This window comes from Monomorium pharaonis, chromosome 4 (genome assembly GCF_013373865.1).
Source record: "Monomorium pharaonis isolate MP-MQ-018 chromosome 4, ASM1337386v2, whole genome shotgun sequence".
Classification (NCBI taxonomy): Eukaryota; Metazoa; Arthropoda; class Insecta; order Hymenoptera; family Formicidae; genus Monomorium; species Monomorium pharaonis.
Window position 1 is genome coordinate 30394918 of NC_050470.1, and position 23926 is coordinate 30418843.

The 23926-nt window shown below is 44.9% G+C and overlaps 3 protein-coding genes across 6 annotated transcripts in view; 1 reads left to right on the forward strand and 2 right to left on the reverse strand.

Moving 5' to 3' along the window:
- Positions 1-3258, reverse strand: part of LOC105830869 — a 64663-nt gene extending 61405 nt beyond the window's left edge. Inside the window, exons 1-3 of one of the 2 annotated variants that reach the window (XM_036286125.1) lie at positions 3218-3234; positions 1776-1944; positions 1420-1457 (exon numbers count right to left, since the gene is read on the reverse strand). The gene's annotated coding sequence lies outside the window, so the exon portion shown is untranslated. Of the gene's footprint in view, positions 1-1419; positions 1458-1775 lie in introns of both variants that reach the window. The other variant, XM_036286123.1, reaches the window with a different exon arrangement.
- The window catches only part of LOC105836963 (serine proteinase stubble), a 36226-nt gene that overhangs the window by 11158 nt on the left and 1142 nt on the right, over positions 1-23926 (forward strand). The window contains exons 1-8 of one of the 3 annotated variants that reach the window (XM_036286130.1): positions 12170-12254; positions 18931-19020; positions 20510-21369; positions 21813-22084; positions 22291-22642; positions 22767-23272; positions 23340-23637; positions 23731-23856. In XM_036286130.1, coding sequence (XP_036142023.1) covers positions 12248-12254; positions 18931-19020; positions 20510-21369; positions 21813-22084; positions 22291-22642; positions 22767-23272; positions 23340-23637; positions 23731-23856 — 2511 coding nt within the window. In that variant the 5' untranslated portion in view covers positions 12170-12247. Of the gene's footprint in view, positions 1-12169; positions 12255-12760; positions 12839-18930; positions 19021-20509; positions 21370-21812; positions 22085-22290; positions 22643-22766; positions 23273-23339; positions 23638-23730; positions 23857-23926 lie in introns of those variants that run through there. The other 2 variants (XM_012681369.3, XM_036286131.1) reach the window with 2 other exon arrangements.
- On the reverse strand, positions 17181-18924 carry LOC118645301. Its single transcript, XM_036286134.1, has 2 exons — positions 17596-18924; positions 17181-17272 (listed from the first exon to the last, which is right to left on the reverse strand). Exons 1-2 carry the CDS (start codon positions 17968-17970, stop codon positions 17249-17251), a joined length of 399 nt encoding a protein of 132 aa, XP_036142027.1. The 5' UTR covers positions 17971-18924; the 3' UTR covers positions 17181-17248.

Here is a 23926-nt window from a genome sequence, read left to right on the forward strand (position 1 = left end):
TCGAGCGGGGAAAATTTACGTTGCTTTGCTAATTGAAACAATTGTAATAAGTGTCCTTATTAAAATTCCATTTTTGTAAAGACACCACAGACGCGTGCTTCGCGCACGCTATTCAACGTTTTTAAAAAATACTTTTTAATAATAAATTACTAATTCGGCAATGACAGCCTCTCATGAAGTTAATTAACAAGAGAACTAATCAGCGTCGCGATAAAGCAGTGAAAATATTTCGATAGATTCGACCATCGATTTCATGCCTTTTTTAGGAGCGGGATTAAATAAAATTAATTAAAGTTTCAGAAAACGAGTAAAATCTCAATTAATCTTAATTAATGCTTATAAAGAAACATTTCTAAAATAATTAATCAATTTACATATAACTTTACCTTCTTGGGATCTAATAATAAAATTACCAAAATACAATAGACTTTGGTCTCAAAGACGCAAACCGACTGTAAATCCGAAGCTGGTTAACGTTAAACCAAGACGTGCGTCGCGCATAAAGATACATATGTCGGCAGAGTATCCATTCAGCGTCGATAATGATGACTATTATGTCTGTACTTTCTCCAAATTAGCGACAAAACGTCACGCGCTACGCTCGCATTAGATAGGGTTGCGTCCGTGATTTTCCTTTTACTTTCAAAACTATTGTCAAGATGTGAAAGAAATTGAAAGTTGGACGCACGCGTGTGTCTCTTAAAAGAACGGTCTTTACATGCCTAGAGTCATCTAAGAATGTCTAGGATTATCTAAGATCGTGAATCTCATTAACCTTGCAAGTCAATTCGTCAATAAATATGGATGGACAGGCTACGACGGAAGAAAATAAAATTGACGCATCATAAGATTATGGTTAACAACTGTTAACACATTGATTCATTACATAAATTAAGTTGGAATACAATAATGTTACACAACTGTAAAATATATCCTTATTGCTCTAATAGTGACATATAAATTTTTAAAAAGTCTCTAATTGTCTTTCTGCACTGATTCATATGATATATAATATTCTGAAAAGAACGATGTAGGCAGACAAATGTAGCTTTAAAATTTAATTTAAAAAATATTTGTTAGTAATTAAAAAAATAATAAATAAAGATTCTGAATAGCATTATTTTATATTCTCATAATGATTTTATATACGAAATTCATAAAAATGCCAACATATTGAAGTAACAAGTTTTATCTTACGTGTACGTTTACGTACAATAAATTGCTAGATGGAAATGTTTCCTAGGAATACCTTGGTATTAATTTAGCGAGTCCATCCATTTTAAAGAGTAATGGATCTATTAATTTTAATGCAATTTAAGGCAATTTAATTAATTAATAATACAATTTAATTAGTAAATTAATTATCAATACCATTCCACAGAGATCCATTACTCAGATTAAAAATAATTTGTCACTCACCGGCACACGATGCGCAGCAGCGGAGTTTTTTTATTAATCTGTAATACAAATATAATCAAAAATATAATAGCGTCCACAATAATTAATATTATAAAAAGTGCAAAAAAATAATATACATTAAATATTTTACTCATCTCTTTCAAGCACAAATTATTAATTAAATCATTATACTTCCGACAAAAATATCTTCCAAGATTAAAAATCGACAAAATAAAGTCTCCAATTCTTGTATAATTAAGCAGTTTAAATAAATGAAAAATAAATTAATTTTACGAAGAGAAGTAATTTGATTAAATTAATAATATAGTTTAATCAATAATAAATTAATTTAATATATAAATCATACGCTCGTTTACCTCGTGGTTGCTCCGCTGTTGCCCGATGCCTCCCAGGTCCTCCACCTCCTCTCTCGTTGTCGTTCCTTTATGGCACTGGACACACTCATTCACTCGCGGGAATGCGACTAGCGATAATCACTTCGATGCGACGATCACGTGGCACCTTATCCGGCACTCCCGATGTTCACTGTAAACAATGCGAATTCATTAAGTCGTAACAACGAGCGAAACTGAAGACGGCAACTGAATCTCGAACGCGAGAAATCATCTTCGCGCGACGCACAACATAACATAACCTTCGACCGAACTCGCCGCCGCTGTTACTACTTACGGGGATTCGGCATGCGATCGCGTTGCAGGACAATTATTAAACTCCACGTTCTAATCCGTATTGAAGTATACGAATCGAGATCGAAAACGGACACCTACGGATTGTAATACGAGTTAAAATGCAATCGACGCCTTGCCAATCTCGCGCGACGAACGCCGATCGGATGCGAAACCCGCACGAGTTTACACAGAAAGTACAGTAATAAGGACCTCGAGATGACGATCGCCAGGCACCTCGCACGACACTCCCGATGTTCGCCGTGATAACGTCGCGAACGACGAGAAAACGCGAAACGACAAGTGCTAGCGTCGAAGCTGCGATCCGCGTCACTGGACACACGCGACGTTAGGCGAGTTAGCGAGCTGCATCGACGATTCGCGGGGGGACGCGCGGTTACATTCACGCGATACTTTGTCGCGATGCGTATAACCTTCTTTTTGGGGTTATAACAACGCTCGCTAACCGACGACGGTATGCGATCGCAACTCGGAGCGATTATCTCCGTGCTCTATGTATGCTATTGCTAATATACGAATCCAGACTAAAAAAACATCCACGGATAGTAATAGATATCCTGTGAGAGGACGCCTTGTCGATTCGGTCGCTCGCGCGACAAACGCCGTTGGATGCGAAACTCGCAATTTAACAAGTCGACGGTGCAGAAGTAAGAGGCATCTCGATATGACAATCGCGAGGCACCTTGCACGACACCCCCGATATTGACCGTGAACAACGCACGGTTTACTCGTCACGACAACGAAAAGACGCGAGGCGAAAAGTGCTAGCGTCGAAGCTGCGATCCGCGTCACTGGACACACGCGACGTTAGGCGAGTTAGCGGGCTGCACCGACGAACGCCGATTCGCGGGGGGACGCGCGGTTACATTCACGCGATACTTTGTCGCGATGCGTATAACCTTCTTTTTGGGGTTATGACAACGGTCGCTAACCGACGACGGCATGCGATCGCGACTCGAAGTGATTATCTCCGTGCTCTATGTATGCTAATATACGAATCCAAACTAAAAAAAACATCCACGGATAGTAATAGACATCCGTGAGAGGACGCCTTGTCGATTCGGTCGCTCGCGCGACAAACGTCAATCGGAGCTGTTGGATGCGAAACTCACAATTTAACAAGTCGATACAGAAATAAGAGGCACCTTGCACCGACACTCCCGATATTGACCGTGAACGACGCACGGTTTACTTGTCGCGACAACGAAAAGACGCGAGGCGACAAGTGCTGTCGAAGCTGTCTGCGAGCCGCGTCACTCCGCACTCGACGAATTAGCACGGCTGTCGAATCTCGGACGCTGCGGGTCGCGCGGTCAACTTCACGCGACACTCGCCGCGACGCATAACCGTCAGACCAATTGAAGCCGCAACCAAGACACGATCGCTGTTGATACCAAGACACGATCGCGCGTCGGGACGATAGCTATCTCTAACGCATGCTGATAAATATTACGAATTCAAATTGGAGGCGAATATTGTAATGTTTCTACGGAAATGCGGTCGACACCCTGCCGATGCCGCGACAAGTGTTGATCGACCGAGGTTTGTGAAATCGATGATTTAATAAATCAGGTATTATTGAGCATCGAATAATTTTTGCCACGCGAGCTTAATTGACGAAGATCGAAAAAGGATTGAGGTTTACGCTCGTTAATTAAACTCCGCCGGATCGTAGGTCCGCTTCGCACCGGCGACATCTTGGTAATGACGAAGTTCCGCCAACTTTACGCTAATACAGCGCGAAGTTCAGGGCACTCATTAGATCCCCAGTAATGTGCAGTCGAAATGCCAATATGTTTAGATTAGGTTATACAGCGCATAATTTCAGCGAAACGCAACAAATTATCGTGACTTTTCGTTCTTCGAATTACTTTAGTTTTGCAATACTTCGAAGAAACCTGCGCTTTCAATTAAGAAAAAAACAATAAAGGTAAGTTATACTGTCATAATCGGTCGAAAGAGCCGAAGGTACGTGCGTTCGAAGACCTAGCACCGTTAAATACGATAATTTATAATTCTCGTCATCTATCACGTCGGTTTCCATTTTTTAAATAATTAAAGTCGCGCGAAATCTATCTCCCGATAAGCGGTCATCGCTTCGATGCGCTCGCGAGACGTTAATTAACCGCGGGAGTTAATTAACCGCGCGCTCTTATAGTCCGCCGAGCGTCCGCGTAGAATTATCGCGCTTCCTCCTGACACTTGTCGCGATCGTGTTTCGATAGGCAAATGTTATACGCATATACGTAACATTTGCCCGCGACGAGACGTGGGAAAGCATTATGTTTTACCAGTTAATTTTTTATCTTCTCCCCTCCTCCGCCGAGATCTTTTAATATTACTTAAAACAAATAGCCGTCGAATATTCCGTCGCGGTTTCACAAAACAAACGTCAGAGTTACAAATGATTTAAAAAATCAGATTGATGTAACTGTTGACGAATTTACCATTTATATATGTTTATATCTAAATTATTAATATATTTATAATTCATATTAATAACTAGCTATGCTCTACTACGCGTTGCAGTGGCTCTCTATTCTTATGCTACGTTTTTTTCAAATTTTCTTTGCTTTTGTTGTTTAACTTTCAAGAGCCTTGTTTAACTGTTGCTCTTTTTATTTTATTTTTGAATAAGCATTTATCTATCTTTAATAAATCTAATATTCATTTATTCACGTACTTCTAACTTTTTTTTCTAAAAGCTGCCATGGATTTAGAAATCCAATCAAAAGACTGTTTTAAATAAGTTCCTTTTTTTCAATAAAATAAAAGCCATCTTTATTTTTCTTATTACCTTAATTTAAACACAATAGAAACATTCTTCGCCTCTCTCGGTCTCTCCCGTCTCTCCCCGTCTCTCCCTGTCACTCCCGGTCTCTCCCCGTCTCTCCTGGTCTCTCCCCGTCTCTTCCCGTCTCTACCCGTCTCTCCCGGTCTCTCCCTGTCTCTCCCCGTCTCTCCCGGTCTCTCCCTGTCTCTCCCCGTCTCTCCCCGTCTCTCTCCGTCTCTCCCCATCTCTACCCGTTTCTCGCCGTCTCTCCCGATCTCTCCCCGTTTCTCCCGGTCTCTCCCCGTCTCTCCCCGTCTCAATGTGTCAAAATTTCAATAATATTAATGAAAAACTATTTTTTACACTTAAATTATGCCATCATTTTTGAAACACCGGTATATCCAAAATCAAACCCCATAAGAACACTCCCGTTTTCGAATGCAACATTGTGTCAAAATTTCAAAGCAATAGGTGAAAAACTTACGGAGATCTTAGATGAGGAACAAACATTTACATTTTTATTTATATAGATTTGTTAATGCGGTTTTATTTGGTATTTTTATGAAAGTAGATTTATTTTATATATAAATATGCTAATAGAAAATTTTTAGGTAGACAAGAGTTAATTTCTCTCAAAGTTATGTCGATAACTTAAATTGATTTCTATTCACATCTTGTTTCCATAAACGATCGATATATATCGAACATCGATAATATCAGATTATCAAAGATAAGCGTTTTGTATTAAGCACAATATCAATCACGCGTTTTCATCCCGACACGACGACAATTGAAATGTGTTTTCTAGCAAGAGCTTAACATTTTAATTTGCGGAAATTTTTACGGAACAAGCTACAATATATTCTTCAACTACGATAGCGAAGTGTGTCCTTTATGTCGTGCTATAAAAGAGCCGCGCAAAGTGCGGATCCGTGTTATATGTCCACTTTTGGGGCCGTCAGCATAATTTACGACCGCCCAAAACCTCCAAGTCTCTCTTGCTCTCTCTCTCTCTCTTCTCGAAGAGCCTGCCCGATGTGACATAGATCCTTGGCTCGTCCGCGTGCAATAACTGCATCTCCCCGTAATACGTTGGGCGACCGGTGCGGTTCTTGAAACGTGAAATACGGACTCGGCGCGGTAAAAGACGCGGGACCCGTAATTGCCGACACGGTCGAGCGTTTATATCGCCGCGTGCATACCGCGCGCCGGGCTCTTCGTGGACTTTCGTTGAGGATTAGTAAGAGTAAAACGTAATGCTCGGAGACATCGATTAACGGTAACGGTAAACGACTTACCGCGCTCGTATTCCTGGCGCATAGCAGGCACAGTTTCCGAGTCAGCTGCCCGCTTGCCAGAGGGGCTTGCCGGTATCGGCGGCTTAACTATACGAGCCAATATCGACTTTCGCAGTTGAGCCCGAGTGGAAAGCGCCTAATTAATTATTCCGATTAAGTGCCACGATTAATTAAAATCGAACACGGAAGGAATGGCGCCCGCTCGTCGAGCGCAAGGCGACGGACGGTGTGATGCAACTCGCTAGCTGCCAGCTGTAATAGCGCCGCGATACGCGCTTTTAAGCCTCTAAAGCACCAGTCGCTTTTCACTTTGTCGCACGTCAATGCAATCCTCTTATCGAGTTATCAAGCTTAATACGTTGATATTATGATTGATTTATTCGAGCTGGAAAATTCCTGTTATTACATGAATGCATATTATAACTATTTCGATCGACGCGCGAGTTCAAATTTATCGACATTTTCATATCTACGTACACGTATATGTGTACTCTGTCCGCTGAGATTATTAGTGAATTTATTCTCTTCCGGCGCACACTGAAAAAAATATGATGCATTCAGAAAAATGACCTTAATATATTTTGCGTTCCACTCGGTGTAACATGTCGGTAGACATGTGTGTATATACGTGTATACTAATAATGACAGTCCATTCCATAATTAAAGTTTCTCGCCAACTGCAATTCGATAGAGATGTGGATAAGGTGCAACGTGTCACGTCCGCGTCGCGCATTGCGGTATTAACAGTATATTAACCCTGTGCCCCCTCAGTGCCAACTGGGTTGGGTTTAAAGGATTTAAACGTTCCACTCGAAGTGTCAGCTGGGTTGACAATATCGTATGTAACTACATTGCAGATTATTGTAAATGATTGTGTGCAAAAAATATAATTTAATTATTTTCATGCATTAATAATAATTTATATTTAACAATGTTAACAAATTCAATGAAAAATGAAATAAGCAAATACGTTAATCGACAAAGGTTTTACATCGAGTTGCGACATAGTGAAAACGATTATCTATTAAAAAAGTTTTTATTCTAAAATTATAAAAAATAAATATTATTTGTGCATTTTTCGACCGAGTTACCGTAACAAAAAGGTTTGGTATCAATTTTACTTTAAAAGCTCAACGTTTACATTTGATTTACGATACACACAGGTTTAAATGTCGGAAAGCATACTGTGTTGGCGATCAAACTGTTTATACATGGGTCGAGGTTAAAAAATTGAGTCCTCTATTATATTACAAATAGTATGTCATCGTCGATCCTCGCCTACTCCCGCAGGCCACATAAATTCTCGTATCATCTAAATGTTACGCGCATAATCATCCTACTTTCCTTGCGACGGCCGTCAATCGATTAAATGAATATTAAAAGCACAATATTACGCATAGTTAAGTCAAATTCGCGCGTCTCATTTACCGAGCCTTCACAGGAGGCTGTTCTTTTCCCCTCGTAGGTATCTCTCACACTTTCAGACATACATCGCGATCCATCAGGCACGTTTCTTTGGGTCACATTGAAAAGAAAATCGACGATACTTCCGAGAAGCAACCTCACAAACGTCTCATTACTCGCTAACCACGACGCCAATATCCACCTCGCTGGGCCATGTAAAAGATTAATGGAAAAATGATTTCGACCGGTTCATAACCATTATATGTATATCACTCTGAATCGATTAGACGGCACACCCTTGAAAAATTCGTGCCGTATAAGTAGCGAGGGCAACGAGGCTATCGGACGCGCTGAGAGAGTGCTCCGTACCCTGCCCACATAATAATAAGAATAAGATTTCATTCACGATAGCGCCCAGCTTTCGCTACCAGGACCGTAATCACACTTGGACACATTGATGCATGGACCGGTCCCCCTTCCATGCCCAGCATTAATGACAGGTTTACGTTGACGAGGCCGCCTTTGCCCGCTCATTGAAATTTCGATCGATTACCTTGCCCACCCTCCGCACCTCTCCGCCCCGCTAGTCGCTTATAAAAACGAAAAACTACCGTGCGTACGCTGAGAATTTCCGGGAAGATTACGGTCAGCCGCGAGAGATTTCGAGACGTCATGTCGCAATTATTCTATTTAGTTTACTGATATCTGCCGATATAATCGCTGCAAGAAATATTCTCATTTCGATCCCGCCGTTGAACGTGAATATGCATCGCGCATATCGCGGAATCGCGTACGCGGGATTTTTTCGCGTCCGTTTATTCAGAGGCATACACAGAGATCTGTATTAATATCATGAGATTAGAATGTTCTCTCCGCGCCCCGATGAGAATATGATGTTTCCTTTGGCAACCAACTCCGCGTGATTACTGTAGTTATACGTAATACGTATGATTGAATACATTCGAAAAGGGTTCGGTCACTAATCACGAGCTGTACGGTACTCCGTCCAGGAGCGAGGGGATGGGAAATGAACTAAAAGTACATTGACCATGTCATTAGAGAGTGTTGGGTTCGTGTCAGCCGATAGACGAGAGATTAATCATCTTATCGCTCCGTCCCGCTCGCATCCTTCCTCCGGATCGTTCTCCGATTCTCTCAATCGCGACGTATGCTTCGGCATTGATGACTGGCCTCGAGACTAAGACGTTTCTCTAGGGCATAGCGGCAGTCCGCTATAGTCATTTAGGCCCATTGAGCCGCGATCGATTCACCACGGAAATTACCCCCGCAGTAGTTCATAATCCCATCATTAACCAATATCTTAATGCCTACATATTTTTCCTGGGTAGTTACGATCGATTAAGGGACTAGGGGCAAACGTTGTCAAACGTGCGATCAAGATTTTATATAATTTTATGTACAATATAGAATAATTGTTTTCAAATTATTATTATACAATGTACGTTAGAATAATAAATTACAATGTAGGTAGAACTGACATTTTATTAACGAATAAAATTCTGTTCCGTTATGTTAATGTAATTGCTGAACTACAGATTATTCCAGACACCTTTTCTCGGAATAACTTAGCAGAGTTTCTTCCTCTGGTTCATCAAACTACTGTAAGTTTTACGTTACAAAATCGCGTCGCGCTCTTTAAGACATTTATCCCGGGCGAAAGAAACGATTCGGCGTGGGTATATTTTTTGCTGTCCCGAAAGAAAATGCGTGAGTACCGGCCGTCTGTGTTCCACTCCTCTCTTCCTCCTTATTCCGGCTCGTCTGCGCTTAATGCAGATAGGAGTGAGGAAACCGCGTGTAAACTGGCCTTTACCTGAATGGGACACGGCTATTGCTCCGCGCCACGGCGCGCCGTGCGTCCGAGAGAGTTACCGCTAATCTGTACTTACGCTCGACTGGTGTTGCCTCTGTGCTTACACGAGCGGATCAGCCTACAAACGGGTATCGGTCGATCGAAAATTCAAACAATTACGATTGGCTCATTAACCGATCGCCGGCGCATTTTCCTCGCCCGCCAGTGTAACTCGCCGCTTTGTGTGCACGTGTGTGCTTCGTATAATTTCGTCGTTTATCACAATTATATATTTAAAAAAAAAGAACAATTTGCGGGAGGGAAAAATGACAGTTATTATCGTTATTTATTTATGAACATGGCGTAGGAGAAAAGCCATCCTGCATATCGCTTATGTACAAAAGCTCATTACGAAACGCATTACAAAAAAGGAGCACGAGGGAGTTAAACTTGTTTAACACGTTCGTACATACCGCAGCCGGGCATCGGTGACCTGAACTTTCCGTTTGTGCTATGCAAGACACCGTTGGCGACCGTCAACAGGACCTAACTAAAATACGATTCGCGGTTTATGCTTTACACGCGTTTAAAATTTAATCGTGGTGCACCGTATGCGCGACACTCCGTGTTTGATAATATGACGAGACACGATAGAAAAATTTTATCGCTCCAAACAATGGGAAAATTTAATCCTGAAGATTCGCGCGAGTAACGTTCGGCGGTAAAGGTGTTAAACTCAAGCTGTGCCGTCGCATTTAGAGGCAAAATGAGCACCGAACAGCATTGCACTTTGAATCTGATGTACGTGATATTGTTCCGGTAAGACGACAGTTCCTATCTCGCACTAGTTAAAGGAATTTCCATTGGTATGCCATCTACGCCACGACGGGGTAATCGACGCGGTAATCGAGGGTACTGAACGTTGCCCGAAGATTAACAGCTGCTGAAAGTTTTCACGATTTTTCTTTCTTTTTCCCGACCCGACGAAAATTCAACTCCAACGTAGCAATCGTAGATCGTCGCCTGCTCAAAGTTACTCCGACCCTGACGAACGATCGTTAACACTTGGCCAGTAATTAATGGACAGTTCAGCAATTTCTTTTGTACTTCCGTTGACATAACAATTTACGAAAATAATCGTTCGCGCGTTATACTCGTGGTAACGGCGGCTTCTCAGTGCAAATGGCGCGTCGAGGTAATCCTTTAGACGCAATGTTGCAATTGATAAAATTGCCGGGCAATTTTCGAATCCTATTTTACAGGTGTTTCATTGCGCCCTTTCTCTCGGCTTGAATAACGCTACCGTCACTGCGTGACCGCGTCCACATTCGTCTGAAAGAGACGAATTAACGACGAATTATCGTAAGGTACAAATATCTTCATTGACTCAGTCACACGTGTATGACCGAATTCTTCCTGTTCTTTTTACACTCGGTTTCTCAATTTCTTCATCACCAGTCCGCTTTCCGTCCTCCTCTCTAGACCGTTTCTCTCTGCGCCGGTCGTCGTGTCCATCGCCGTTCGTCCGTCCGCACGTCTCGCGCCGCATTCTCGTTTCTCGCCACGCCACGGCTTAGGTTTCTACGGTTCCCGGACGGGACCGAGAGAAAACGGTGTCTCGTACGTCCGCGTCTTCCGAAATCGGCTCTGTATTTTCCTACATCGCTGTTTCCACGCGCGCTCCCGGAACGCGTAGTCTTCCATCCATTTTCTCAATTCGCCCGGGACTAATTAACGTATGCATAGATAAAATATGTTAACGACAAATTGTCGTACGATATTTGCTCGACAGTCACGCGTATTGATGCAATATCACTTTTTATCTCAATATAAAATACACTGAAAACGAAATATGGATTCTGCACGCTCCTCGCATCTCTTGATTTTTATTTTTTCATAGTACTATCGGAATGCAGAAGAGGTGGTATAACAACGTATAGCGACACGTCGTAACGACCGCATAGGAAATAGCCACGTGAAAAGTCAAACGAGTCACGCGACATGCCGTTCTTAGTCCTGGTACACGGTATATCGGGCTGTAACTATCATAATAGCGAAAACAATCCCTTTCCTCTCAGCAGCGGTGGCATAACGGTAGCGGAGCAGAAGCTGAAAGTAATGCAGAAGCTTTTACTACCCTTCCTCCTAGCCAGGAGCCAGCCTTCCTCGCACGATATCTCGCGATATATCGGACGTCTGGCTTTAATCCGCTGCTTTTCCATTATCCGTCCAATCCCTCCAGGGTGCGTTTTTCATGAGCGTTTGCGGTCGAATTTTCGCCGGTAACCTTGAGCACCTCCGAAGACAATATCGTCGCGCGAGATACGCACGTTGAAAGAAGGTCGAGTGACGGTGGCGATGAATAGTTAGCGATGGACGAAGACGCGGTGGACGGCGGTGGCGGGAAGAAGAGACGGCGAACAGAGCGAGGAGGGAAAGAAAAACAGGAGTAGAGAGAAAGAACGAGAGGGAGAGACCGGTGATGGCTGCGATGATGACGGTCAGTGGTTGTGTATACCGGTTAAGCCGTTCAGTACCAGCCCGGCGTCCGTCACGGGTAAACCTCAACCGTTCGGTTTCGATCCGCTATTCTGTTCTAGCATCGCGCGCGCGATCGAATTCCCTATCCCTGTTACACGCCCCGTACTCGTCGATTTGTCGCGACACGTGCACGCGTTTCATTTTCTTTTCCTACCCTCCCCCCCCTCTCGATCGAGTTTGTTGAGTTTTCAGATAAACCTGCACGTCACCGTCGCTCGAAGAGAAGACCCAAAAATGGAACCGTTCACCTATTTACTTATTTAACGAGTGCGCTAAGTAATCTGAAGAGAAACGTCAGCTGTGATGCGAAACGATGCAATGTAAGCGGAATTAAGCGGCGAACAATGACCGATGAAACGACGACGTCCGTCCACGTCGGGACATCGTAGAGAAGTTTTCAGTGTTACCGCAGAATTTTTTTTTTTTGTTCTCTAACAATCGAATCGTGCGTTTCTAATCTAACACGATGCGGTCAGACGATCGATGACGATTCGTTGCGACGCGACGCTGACCGAGCATCCCGAGGCTCGTTTAATCGATCCTGACGCAAGAGTTGAATCCACAAAAATTTATCTCCCCGGAGAGAGTAAATTAAATTTTTCAAGGTGCAAACTCGATCGGGGGTTCTGGTCCAGGATGAAGAACTGATCTTGCGGCGAGTCCCGATCCTCGCGCGATGCCCGCTTCGTCCACGCTGGTCCATGTCGTGAATCACGATGAATCACGATGGTGATTTCCCCGTGCAACCATGCCGTCGGAAACTCGTGGTTGTCGTTGTGCGGGGTACGAGATGAGTCACGAGGATTCCACGTTGATTCGAAGTGAGCGAGCGCGGATGAAGTGATTGCGAGGACTCGTGGAACTTCCAAATCCAGCGGACCGGTCCGGTCCGACAGCGATCCAGGTATCGCTGTTATAAGTTTAAAAAATTTATTACGACTAACAGACAGCCCCTTTTTATTAGATCAAGTATTTATGTAATTTTGTTGATTTAATTATTTATATATGTACGCATGTATATAAATTTTTACGAAAAGAGACAACGATAAATCTGATAAACGGTATTGCCACTTTGAAAATAGCTGCGGTTACAATTAATTAATAGCTTACAATTAATTAATAAATCGACGTGTCTTATATTGATATCACGAGTAAACTTGCAAAGTTACACTGGAAATTTCCATTTGCTAAGATTACGCGATTCTCAATCAAGTCTCTACCGAGGAAGCTGATCGAAACTCGCGGTGTCCATATCGAGTCTGCCGCGGAAAGTCACGTTACGGGCAGCCGCGATCGTGAGGCGTTAAAGCGTAAATGGCTGCTGGGTGATCTCTATGTGCCATGTTGCTATGATCTATCTGGTGGCGGTTCGAATGCCGTCACGATGTCGAACGTGACTTCGGACGGGACGGTAGCCGCGAGACCGCGTGTCAGGTATACGTCGCCGTCCGTACCGTGTCGATGGTACGCGCGATTTCCAGTTATCCATTACCGTTGTCACACTTCCGGAACTACTTGCACGGCGTCCTCCGTCGTTCGACGTTTGAATTACGATCGTCCGGACGACAGCGAGTTTCTCTTCTTTTCGTGCAAACAGAGCTTGTTTACCAGATGTCCAGATACCTTCTTCTACCACGCTTGCCGAAAGCGTCTCTTCAGCGTCATCATCGAAGGGCCTTAATGATCATCCGGGACCAAGTGAATTTACGCCTAATTATTCACTTTAAATGAAACGGATCGTTTAGGAATTGACGATTCAATCTCCTCCAGTCTCCTCCAGTTTACTCTCGCGTGAAGCGTACCGGTACCTGACCGAAGCTTCCGGGACGATCGGTCGATGCCGATCCCACAAGATCCTGCCTTTTTCGCGCAAGGTCGGATCGAATCGCAGCCGGATCGAATCCGACCGGCATCGTCTCAGGACCTGGACCGGTACCGGCGATGCAGCGGCAGCGTGCGGCGTGGCCTGACATCGCCGTTCTCGTCCTCGCCTTCCCGTGCGCTTTTATCAAAGCTGCCGGCGCTCCCCGTTCCACCACGTTCCTCGCTCGGCTTCCTCTGTGCAACGGGACGCCTAGACCTTGGAATTACCGAGGCACGTCCTGCCGAACCTCCTGTCTCACCCGCGTCCCACGTGGCGCATCGCGACACCTTCTCGTGTTTCACCGCTGCGTAATACCTCCGTATTAATGCAGCGCATAGCTGTCGTACCTGCTTGTGCATCGTGCCTCGTGCATCGTTAGGCAAAACATTCGGTTGATGAGCGTTCAACGCTCGCCGCCGGTTTGTCGGCCGCGCCGCTCGAGCCTGTTGAGTTCCTGCCGCGCGCGCGCGCAGGTATGTTTCACGTCGTCGTTCCGATTTGCTCCAATTCGCGTTCCTCCACCATCGTCGCTCCACGACACATCGGCGCACGTCGATGCGTTACGACCGATCACCGATCACCCGACGTGATGCGCAGAGATGATCGAAAGTCGCGCCCCGCGATAAGCGACCTAATCGACGCGATAATAATTATCGCCCTAACGAGCGAAAAAGCTCGTCTCGAAACTTGTAAAATCTTTCTCATGGCAACGCCGGAAACAAGGACCGAATATCCCGGACGGCTTTCTGTTACTCCCCCTAATCATCGTCCATTTCCTGCGAGAACTGTTACGCCCACTCATTAAAGCTCGCCATCGCCGCCGCTCGAACGTACCAGGAAAGACGTAAATTTTAAATTACACGAGAATTAAAGCGCCACCAGCCCAATTCACGTGGGGAAGGGCGTATGCGCGTATACGCCGCCGCACCGTTGGGAAGCGTGCGAGGTATTTTCCTGAATCAGTGCTGGCCGTTCGTGCACGGCGCGATTTTATTTTGTCGCGTTGATGAGCATTCACCCGCGACGATTGAAATAAAATCACCGTGATGCATGTATATCGCACCACTGGCACAGAAGACTGCCACATTTGCTCCGGAGCGAGTAGGTACCGACTCACGAGAAAATCATACTAGATCCTTGTAAATTTGAAAGAATAGAAAAAAATGATTTCTTAAGAAATATGAAAAAAAAAATTAATATAGCGCGATACATTTTATAATAAACTATGTCTACTTGTTATGTAAATTTTGCCAAATTTTTATCTAATAGCTGGAGAAAGTAAAAAATTATTACTTTCTTGACTTATTCTAATCCAAAACAAACAAAATAGACAAGTCAAATTTTTATTAAATTTGTAATATTTTATATTTTTGAGAAAATATTTCTTTACAGAAAAATTTCTGTAGTTATCGCGCTCTCGATGAACATGAGTCGATGCTGATGACGAATTAATTGCAGCGGATCTTTTTCCCCGGTCTTCTTTCAGCGCTCTGAAGCTTCTTTAGACACTTGTTTTTAACGCAAGACGTACACACGCGGCCAAACGGAACGCGAATAGGTCGCGTGAACTTGTTACGAACGTGAGAAATCTTGAGATGCATTTGCTGTCGGATGAGAACGATTAAGCAGAAATGAGAGAAGACGAGTAACTATGATGACCGCTAGTCGTTACGGAATATTTCTTTGGTAGTGCGTTGACGTGCGTCGGGAAGGCGACTATCTCCGCGGAATGCTTTCCTCGGGCAGCATGTAGACGCGAAATAATCGCGAAACAATGAACACGTTTCTTGCGCTTTATCTACACGGGATTCGTGTCTCGTTTTTGCTACACTCGACCTCGCTCGTCACATGTACCATTACATTGCAATTTATCGAGTTGCTCCCATATCCGTTGATTATCATTTAATGGATATTAGCTTGCATTTATTGATCATTACACTTGTTGCATTTTTATAATACTTGATTGCATTGTGCTTTATCACCGCTAATCACTGTAATTTGTCAATTATCATCGTCAATTTACGACGATTGCAGCGAGTCTCTCCGGAATAATGCGGTATTAAAAGTGCAATACATAAAAAGTCCAGTCAAGTCTGTTTCGCGGTAGGCGATTGTTTGTGTGTGTGTATAAGGATCATAAGAGCGACTTATACGGTGTCTCTCTTTCGAATGGTCGTGCACACATCTCACGTCACATGGCACGTGCCTGGGAACTGGGAAGTCAGCAGAGAGGAGAGATCCCGGGGCATTACGAAATCCCGTCACGACCGTGAATGCTAATGGACCCGCACTTGACTGATTCACCTTTTAAATCCGACGTCGGTAAATACACGATTTGCGACACCGCGCGTAAAAATCGAGCGATCGAGAGAGTTGCTTGCGTGTTCCGTCCGGTTCACATATTTCCAAATATTTTAATTAAACAACGGAGATACGGCTGTGCAAATCGCGCGCGGTTTATGCATATTCATATTCGTTTTATTAATGCGCCAGCACATATCGACGGCAGATTGAAGGAACATATTTACGAGCGGCATAATTTTACGGCCCCGATGTATATATACGTATATATACGTGTACTTGGTGCGACATTATTCGAGTGTGTTTATTCAGGTGCAAAAACGTCTGGCGAACTAGAAATTCGATCATTACAAATATTAATTCATATTTCCTACCTTAGAAAGCCTCGGTGACTCGGAGCCCCTTTAACACGCGAGCTCTTATAGGCTTATTCCAGCTAATGGGTAAATCCGCTATCGACAGCGTAACTCTCGACTATACGACGGTCATTGAGAAGATCGCTAAATGCGATTTGAAATCCGCGATCACTGGGTCATCCGGCGCTTCTTCTTCTTCTTCTTCTTGCTCGTCCTTGGTACATGTTCTGCCTCAAGTGGTAGCGACCGCAGCTATCGGTGCAGTAGTGAGAGAAGTCGCGGCCAAGCCAGCGACAGTTCTATATATTCTGCTTCTTGACCTTGTCCCAGAGCGGTCTCCGGAACACGAACACTATCTCAAGCATGCAGAAGTAGACAGACCCGATTTTGCAACGGCGGTTTACATAGAAAAGCCGGAGATCTTCTAACATGCGTGAATAGCTGTTCTATTTAAATATAATCGTTCGAAAAAAAAAGAAAATTCCATGTAGGTTTCAATCGAGCGTTTGCTTGTTTGAGTTTTCCATAGAAACCTTATTTTATCGCGACCCCCGTAAACGCTGTTATTCGTATAAAACTTAGACAAAGTACAGTAAAATAATAATATATTTTAATATTTAATAAAAACAAATAGCAGGCTACATACTGATAATTTGTATAAAAGGAAAGTTTGAAAAATTTTTCATCTTTCATAATTTACCTATTTGTATGTAAAAAATTGAAGTATAAATGTAAAATCTGGTAGCAAGAGGAATATCCATTTGTCAGAATGTATCCAACTTGTACATCTATTTTATCCAGATATCGAGAAAGTTACCTAGAAAGACGCGCATTCGAGATTTTTATATAAAAGTTACGTAAGGTGCGATGCGTCCGATAGAGTTGTATTCAAGATACAACTTCTATTCGTCATGTACTTCGATTCGAGGGAAGTTACAAAGGATCGAGTTTTATGTAAAAAGGGAAATATGCGCTTGAAAAATGACCAAGGAAAGATATATATATATATATATATATATATATATATATATATATATATATAATACAAACGACGAAGATAACGTGTGGGAGGTAAAACAATTATAGAAACGAGAATGGTTTTTCAAACACCTTTTTACGCGACTGTCTGAATATATATACCTTTTGAAGAATGCGAGGAATATTCGGAACGCACAGCGCCGGAGAAAGATAATTCCAAATGATGATGACGAGACAGTTCCAAGACGATGGTATTCTCGATCGAGGCATTCGAAAGCGAGCGACGCTGCGTCGATGACCTGGAATGCTGGGCCAGAATTCGGTGACAAGTCGGTCCAGGGTACCTTTTTTTTGTTCCTGCCGATGCGTTTTAGCGCGCGTCCGATGCACCTGTCGCATCGTCGACATACCATCGTCGATCTCGGATCGCTGCCAGCAAAACGATAGACTAGAAATCATGAATTCTTTGTGCGATCCTCGAAACGATTCTGATGGTTTATAGGATGCACGTGCTCGCGATATATTCACCGGATCCATTCTACAATTGTAATGTTAAACCATAAATTTCAAAACGTAAACTAAACAAGAAGATTTATAACTAGAAAAATCGTTCGATGCATATAAGCGGAAAACATCATTACCATAATATTGATAGAAGAAAATATGAAATGACAATGGAATAAATTTAAAGATTGTTGGGTCTATTTTAAATTCGTCTGTTGATTATTAAATCTATGTTGAATCTGAAATCTAAAGTAAAAAAAATTATTTTTGATCAAGTGTTTTGTTAGTTGCGCAAATTCTACTTTATCATGTTACTTTTACCTTTCCTTCCCCTCGTTTCGTTGCCATCAAAAAGGCATCATTGAAAGTAAATACATCGAAACTCGAAGCACGCAGTTAGTATTCCATGAATTCCTCATAAGTAAGCACATGTTATATAAATTAAAGCCATTTGGAAAATATGTAAGAAATTACGATACTTGGTTGCGTGATCCTCGCGATACGCCCGTAACGATTTACTTATTCGTTTATAATTTCACTGACACGAGAAGAGGAGAGAGAGAGAGAGAGAGAGAAGCGCGCGGGATAAGATGCGTCTCTGAAAGGGTTAATTCGAGAAGCGTGCAACGGGAAAGTGAACTAGAAAGGAGAACGCGTAAACGTGGCAGACAATAGACAATGGATGCGACGAAAGAGCGAACGCGTAGATGCTCGCATGCTACTGACAAGCTCTTAATATATATAATTACAAAATTTACACTGTGTGCGTATGCGTGTATGTGCCTGTCTGTCGCGATCGACGTAGTAGAGCAGCGCGGCCGTTAGCAGCTCTCTCGCGTGACTCCCCGAGATTTACACGTCTCTCCTCCTCGGGGAGGGAAGCGCCGATCTAAATTGACACGTGACAGTGACGGATATAAGCAACCTAGCGCCGGACAACGACGACAGGGTCGGTCACCGATGAATAACGACGAAACGTTTTCTTGCTTTCAGGGATCAGGATGCGGTGGATCGGTTACGTGGCCACGATTCTCTGGTGGTCGGGCATCGCTAGGTCTCTCAGCACGCTGAATCGAGGTCACAGTCAGTAATATTCCTTCTGGTGATTTAAACGCGCGCCATTTTCGGTGTGTCCTCCCCGTAGTATGTTTTCTTTTTCGGACACTCACCCCCGTCTCCCTCCCCCGCGCCGTCTCATCCGCGCGTACTTTCGAACGATCGAATACAGCTGCCGTTCCTCTTCCTCCTCTCTTCTTCCCTTTCCTTCTCCCTATCTTCCTCTCGCGCGGCCCGTACTCCCTTTACGCGGCATCCTTCTCCCGCTCGAAGGTTCTCCTTAAATGTATAACGCTTAATTGGAAGGAGAACTCGGTCAAGGTGCAGTCGGTCGTGCACGAGCGTGAGAAAAGAAAAGCGAAAGAAGGCGCTACTTTCTTTTTGTTTCGACGAATCCCCGGCCGAAGGGAGAGAAGCTCTCTTCTTTATCTATTATATATTTCCCCCCCCCGTAGTTTCCAGATAATTGGCCCGCGCGTGCAGTCAGCTGTGAGGTTCAGTCGCGCCGGCGAAAACACGGCTGTGAAATGTTCAAATTATGTACACGCTCCGCAATTTCGCAATCAAAATGATCAACCGATAATTTGAAACATATATGACGATGCAACGGTAATTTAATTTATCATTTTCTGTGACAAGATCTATAATGCCTGGCCGGGGAAGAACACGGAAGACAATCGACAATGTTGTCGGTGTCGATGTAGCGTAAAAAAAAGCGTCCCGTAAAAAAATTTCCCTTCTCAACGTGGACGCTTCCCTTTTATAACGTAACGCATTCGTGATGTGGGCTGACACGGTCGTGTTTCTAGCGGTGAAAGCGACTGCGTGAAGCTCCTACATCGCCGCGGTCGTAATTTACGTTACCCGAGCCTCACCATGACTCGGTTAATGACTCGGCCCAGGTCTACGTACTCCTTCCAGTTATTAAGTTTCATTTTTTTTACGCGATCTCTCACGCGCGCTTCGACAAGTGGTACACTTTCACCAAACTTGACTTGGCGAGGTAGACCCCTGCATGTGTAACGTACAAGACAGTCTAATTGTCGAGCACACGAATTGTCGATATGACCTATCGTGTGCCGTGTATCCCCGCGACACGGTGTCACGCGACGTCATCCTTTTAGTCGGAATGCGTGTAACAAGTCGTTACCTGGGGCGGCTTTTGCCCGATTTTTCGGAAGGGCGGCGCATAGAAACACGGATCCCTCGCGAAATTATAAGTTGTTAAATTCGTCGAGACAGTATGATCGACGTAGGCGCGCTTTCATCGCGCGTTTAACGTTACACGCGTCTGCCTGACTTCGGGCTTCTCTGACGTGAGAAATATATGTATGTAATGAAGACGTGAGATTAAAGTCAGTTACGTTTAACGGAGAACTCGTGGTTGGCAATAAATGAGATATTCGTTCTCGTTGTCGGCACGGAACTCTTAACGCTGACGTCAAGTCCAAGGTCCGTCGCTCGTCACAAGAGATGAAGCACCTGGAATAGCCGGTCTCTTTTTCATTTCACTCAGGTTACAAAATCACTCCGAAGCCCTGTAAAGTGCCCGGTCCGGAGACCAGGGAAGGCACGTGCATGTTCGTGTGGGAGTGCATCAAGTCCGAGGGGACGCACGTGGGTGTGTGCGTGGACACCTTCATGTTCGGCAGTTGCTGCGTTCACAACACGACGGTAAACACGATAGGCACCTCTTCTCATCATTCTCATCATCAGCAGCATCACGGTACGAGTACACTCAGGCCAGGTCTACTCCTGGAGCCAACGGGGAACGAGACCATCAGATTGACGTCGACTTCCCTCTTGGGCTTCCCCTCGACAGCGTCGAGCACCACGAAGCCGAATTTCCATCACTTCTCGGGATCCGGCGGGGCCTCAACCAGACCGATGAAACCATACTCGCACGGTGTCGGGCGGCCCTTGCAGAAGAGGCCGCACGCCAAGCCAACGTCCGAGCACGACGTCAACGTGCTGCAGACCCCCGCGGAGGTGTCCTCCGCGTCTACGAACACGTGGACGGAAGGGTGGCCGCAGGAAACGAAGAGACCGGGTCATCACGCGGGTCACTCTCATCATCACAAGACCAGACCGGAGAACGATAGAACGCCGAGCGAGAGACCGTCGCCCGTTCAAAGCCAACCGGGTTTCAAGGACAAGCTGGACACACATAATACTCTAATAGTGCGCTTGCCGGGGAAGGAGCATGCCGAAGACGAGGTCGTTGGTACGAGCAAGCCGAACAAACAGGGCAAACCGGGTAAACCGGGCAATCAAAGGCCCTTTGAGTCGCGGCCGGACGACGGGAAGACCGAAGACGCCGATCTCAGCGTGCAGGAGACGATAAATCGACCGAATGTCAATTCCGTCATTGAAAGTGTAAGGAAGGAAACTTTGTTATTATAACTCGTGATTCAGCGAGATGACTTTAGAGAAGAATCTGTTGTGTAACATTCCCCTCGTATCATCGAGAGTTTACTTTTTAGTTAGGCGCCTAAGATTTAGAGCTGTTTTAAAATTCAAAAATTCTTCGCTCACTTTAATAAACAATTGCATGAAAAAAATTCTATATATTAATAATCATAAAAGTAACACAAAAGTAACTCATACACGTTTAATGTATCCTGTTTTCGTGCTAGCGAATGTTTCTCTTTTCTATTTATTGAACAGTGAATTAAGAATGTTGAGATTAATATTTGATAAAAATTTAATAAAAATATTCTTTTAACCATATGCACGGTTAAGGAAATATTTACAGCTAGCAGAACTATTTCCGGCGCGATATAAGCAGCGAGTTTAACGGAGTATCGATTTTCCGCCAGGATACGGGAAAAGAGTCACGTCCGGGTTTGAATTTCGTGCACACCGAAAGGCCACACTGGGCGACCAAGCCAGCGCAGTCGAAACCATCGTCGACGGACTTCTCGAAGCCGTACTTTTCAATCAAAACGACCACTTATCGACCAATAATAAGCAATCAGCCTGATCACAGACCGAATTTCATTTCGAGGCCTAACTGGGTACTGTCCACGAAAACGTCGACGACAACGACGACGACTGTCAGGCCGACGTACGCCAGGCAGCCGTCCACCAGGTATGTAACTCGTTTTTAAGTTGTACCGATTTAAGCTGCAATACATATGTTAATATATCGCTTTCCTTCCATCAGTACTTTTTCTTGTATGTATTAATGCGGCAAAAATTCACAGCGTTATATTAACATTATCACGCGATGTACACAGTAGTATTTGCATATATTGCGTATATCGAGCCCAACTTAAAATTTATCTTTCATTCTAGCGCAGCCGGATCCGTGCCACAAACCTCTCACTGGCAAGTGACCACGGAACCGGCGTTCGTCACAAAACAAAAACCGTCCTCGGTGTCGTCCTCATTCTCGTCATCCTTACCAACGTCGCTCTCCTCGCCGTCGTTGTCGTCGTCTTCGTCATCCAAACCGACAACCGCGATTACCGTGCCGGAAACGGTACGAATACCGTCTTCAGGTACGAGTTCCCATTTCTGGTCGAACAGCTGGACACCGCCTAGGCCGTCCTTGAAACCGCACTGGACCGACAGTCCCGGCCTCCTTCACAATGGCCCAGAAAACTTTCCACCGCGGCCGAGCCTGAAACCGACCGAATCGCAACAGGTACATCAACATTATTCGCCACTTTACATCTTACACATGTTCATAAATAAGTCTTTATCGTAACTCACAATGAGATAATGCTTATACCTTAGTTTTGTGTTCGATGCTTATTATTGTTTCATAGAGCACCGAGTACCAGAAGCCGTTGGGCTCGGCGCATTACATAACGACATCCCACTTGGAGACTTCAACGAGGCCGCGGCCGACGAAAAAAACCACGATACAGAGCACGACGCCGTCCACGTTGTTGTCCTCCGCGAGCGGCACGACCAGCCTTACGACCGCGATGGCAACGGCGACGACCACGAGGAGCACGACCAGCTCGAGCACGAGCGTCGCCACGGCGCAGGGATCCTCCACCACCGAGGAGGCGGCGAGCGAGAAGGCGACGGGCTCGGTGATGACGGTTGCGGCCGCCGAGGAGAGCAGGAACATGCAGTGCGGCGTGCCGCCGCTGTTCCCGCGGCCGGAAACCAGGATCGTCGGCGGCAAGGACGCGTCGTTCGGCCGCTGGCCCTGGCAGGTGTCCGTGCGCAGGACCTCCTTCTTCGGCTTCTCGAGCACCCATCGCTGCGGCGGGGCGGTGCTCAACGAAAACTGGATCGCCACTGCGGGCCATTGCGTCGACGAGTGAGTTACGCTTTTTCGATCCTTTTTCGGTTACGACGCACGGTTAAACGGCCGTTTCCGGTTTCAGTTTGCTGACGTCGCAAATCCGGATACGAGTCGGCGAGTACGACTTCTCGTCCGTGCAAGAGCGGCTGCCCTACGTGGAGCGCGGCGTCGCCAAGAAGGTCGTACATCCCAAGTATAACTTCTTTACGTACGAGTACGACCTCGCGCTGGTGCGACTCGAGAGCTCCTTAACATTCGCCGCGCACATCTCGCCGATCTGTCTGCCGGCCACGGACGACCTCCTGATCGGGGAGAACGCGACGGTCACCGGCTGGGGAAGGTTGAGCGAGGGTGGCACGTTGCCCTCGGTCTTACAAGAAGTAACTATCGGCTTTTAACGATTAAAGCCCTGATATACTGGGATATCGGGGTTTAAATATTTTTCTAATTTTTATTATTTTCTCTCTTTCAAGGTATCCGTGCCGATAGTGAGCAACGACAGGTGCAAGTCGATGTTCTTGAGGGCCGGCAGACACGAGTTTATACCAGACATTTTTCTCTGCGCCGGTTATGAGACCGGGGGGCAGGATTCGTGTCAGGTACGTGCGTGCGTGCCTATAATCGCGAAAATAAACTCTCTGTTTACGTTTCGAAACTTCCGCTAAGAGA

Coding starts and splice junctions, on each gene's coding strand:
- LOC118645301 (XM_036286134.1), bottom strand. CDS start 17,970: ATGGATCCGGTGAATATATCGCGAGCACGTGCATCCTATAAACCATCA. Junction 17,273..17,595: donor TTCCTCGCATTCTTCAAAAG/GTATATATATTC, acceptor GCGTCTTTCTAG/GTAACTTTCTCGATATCTGG.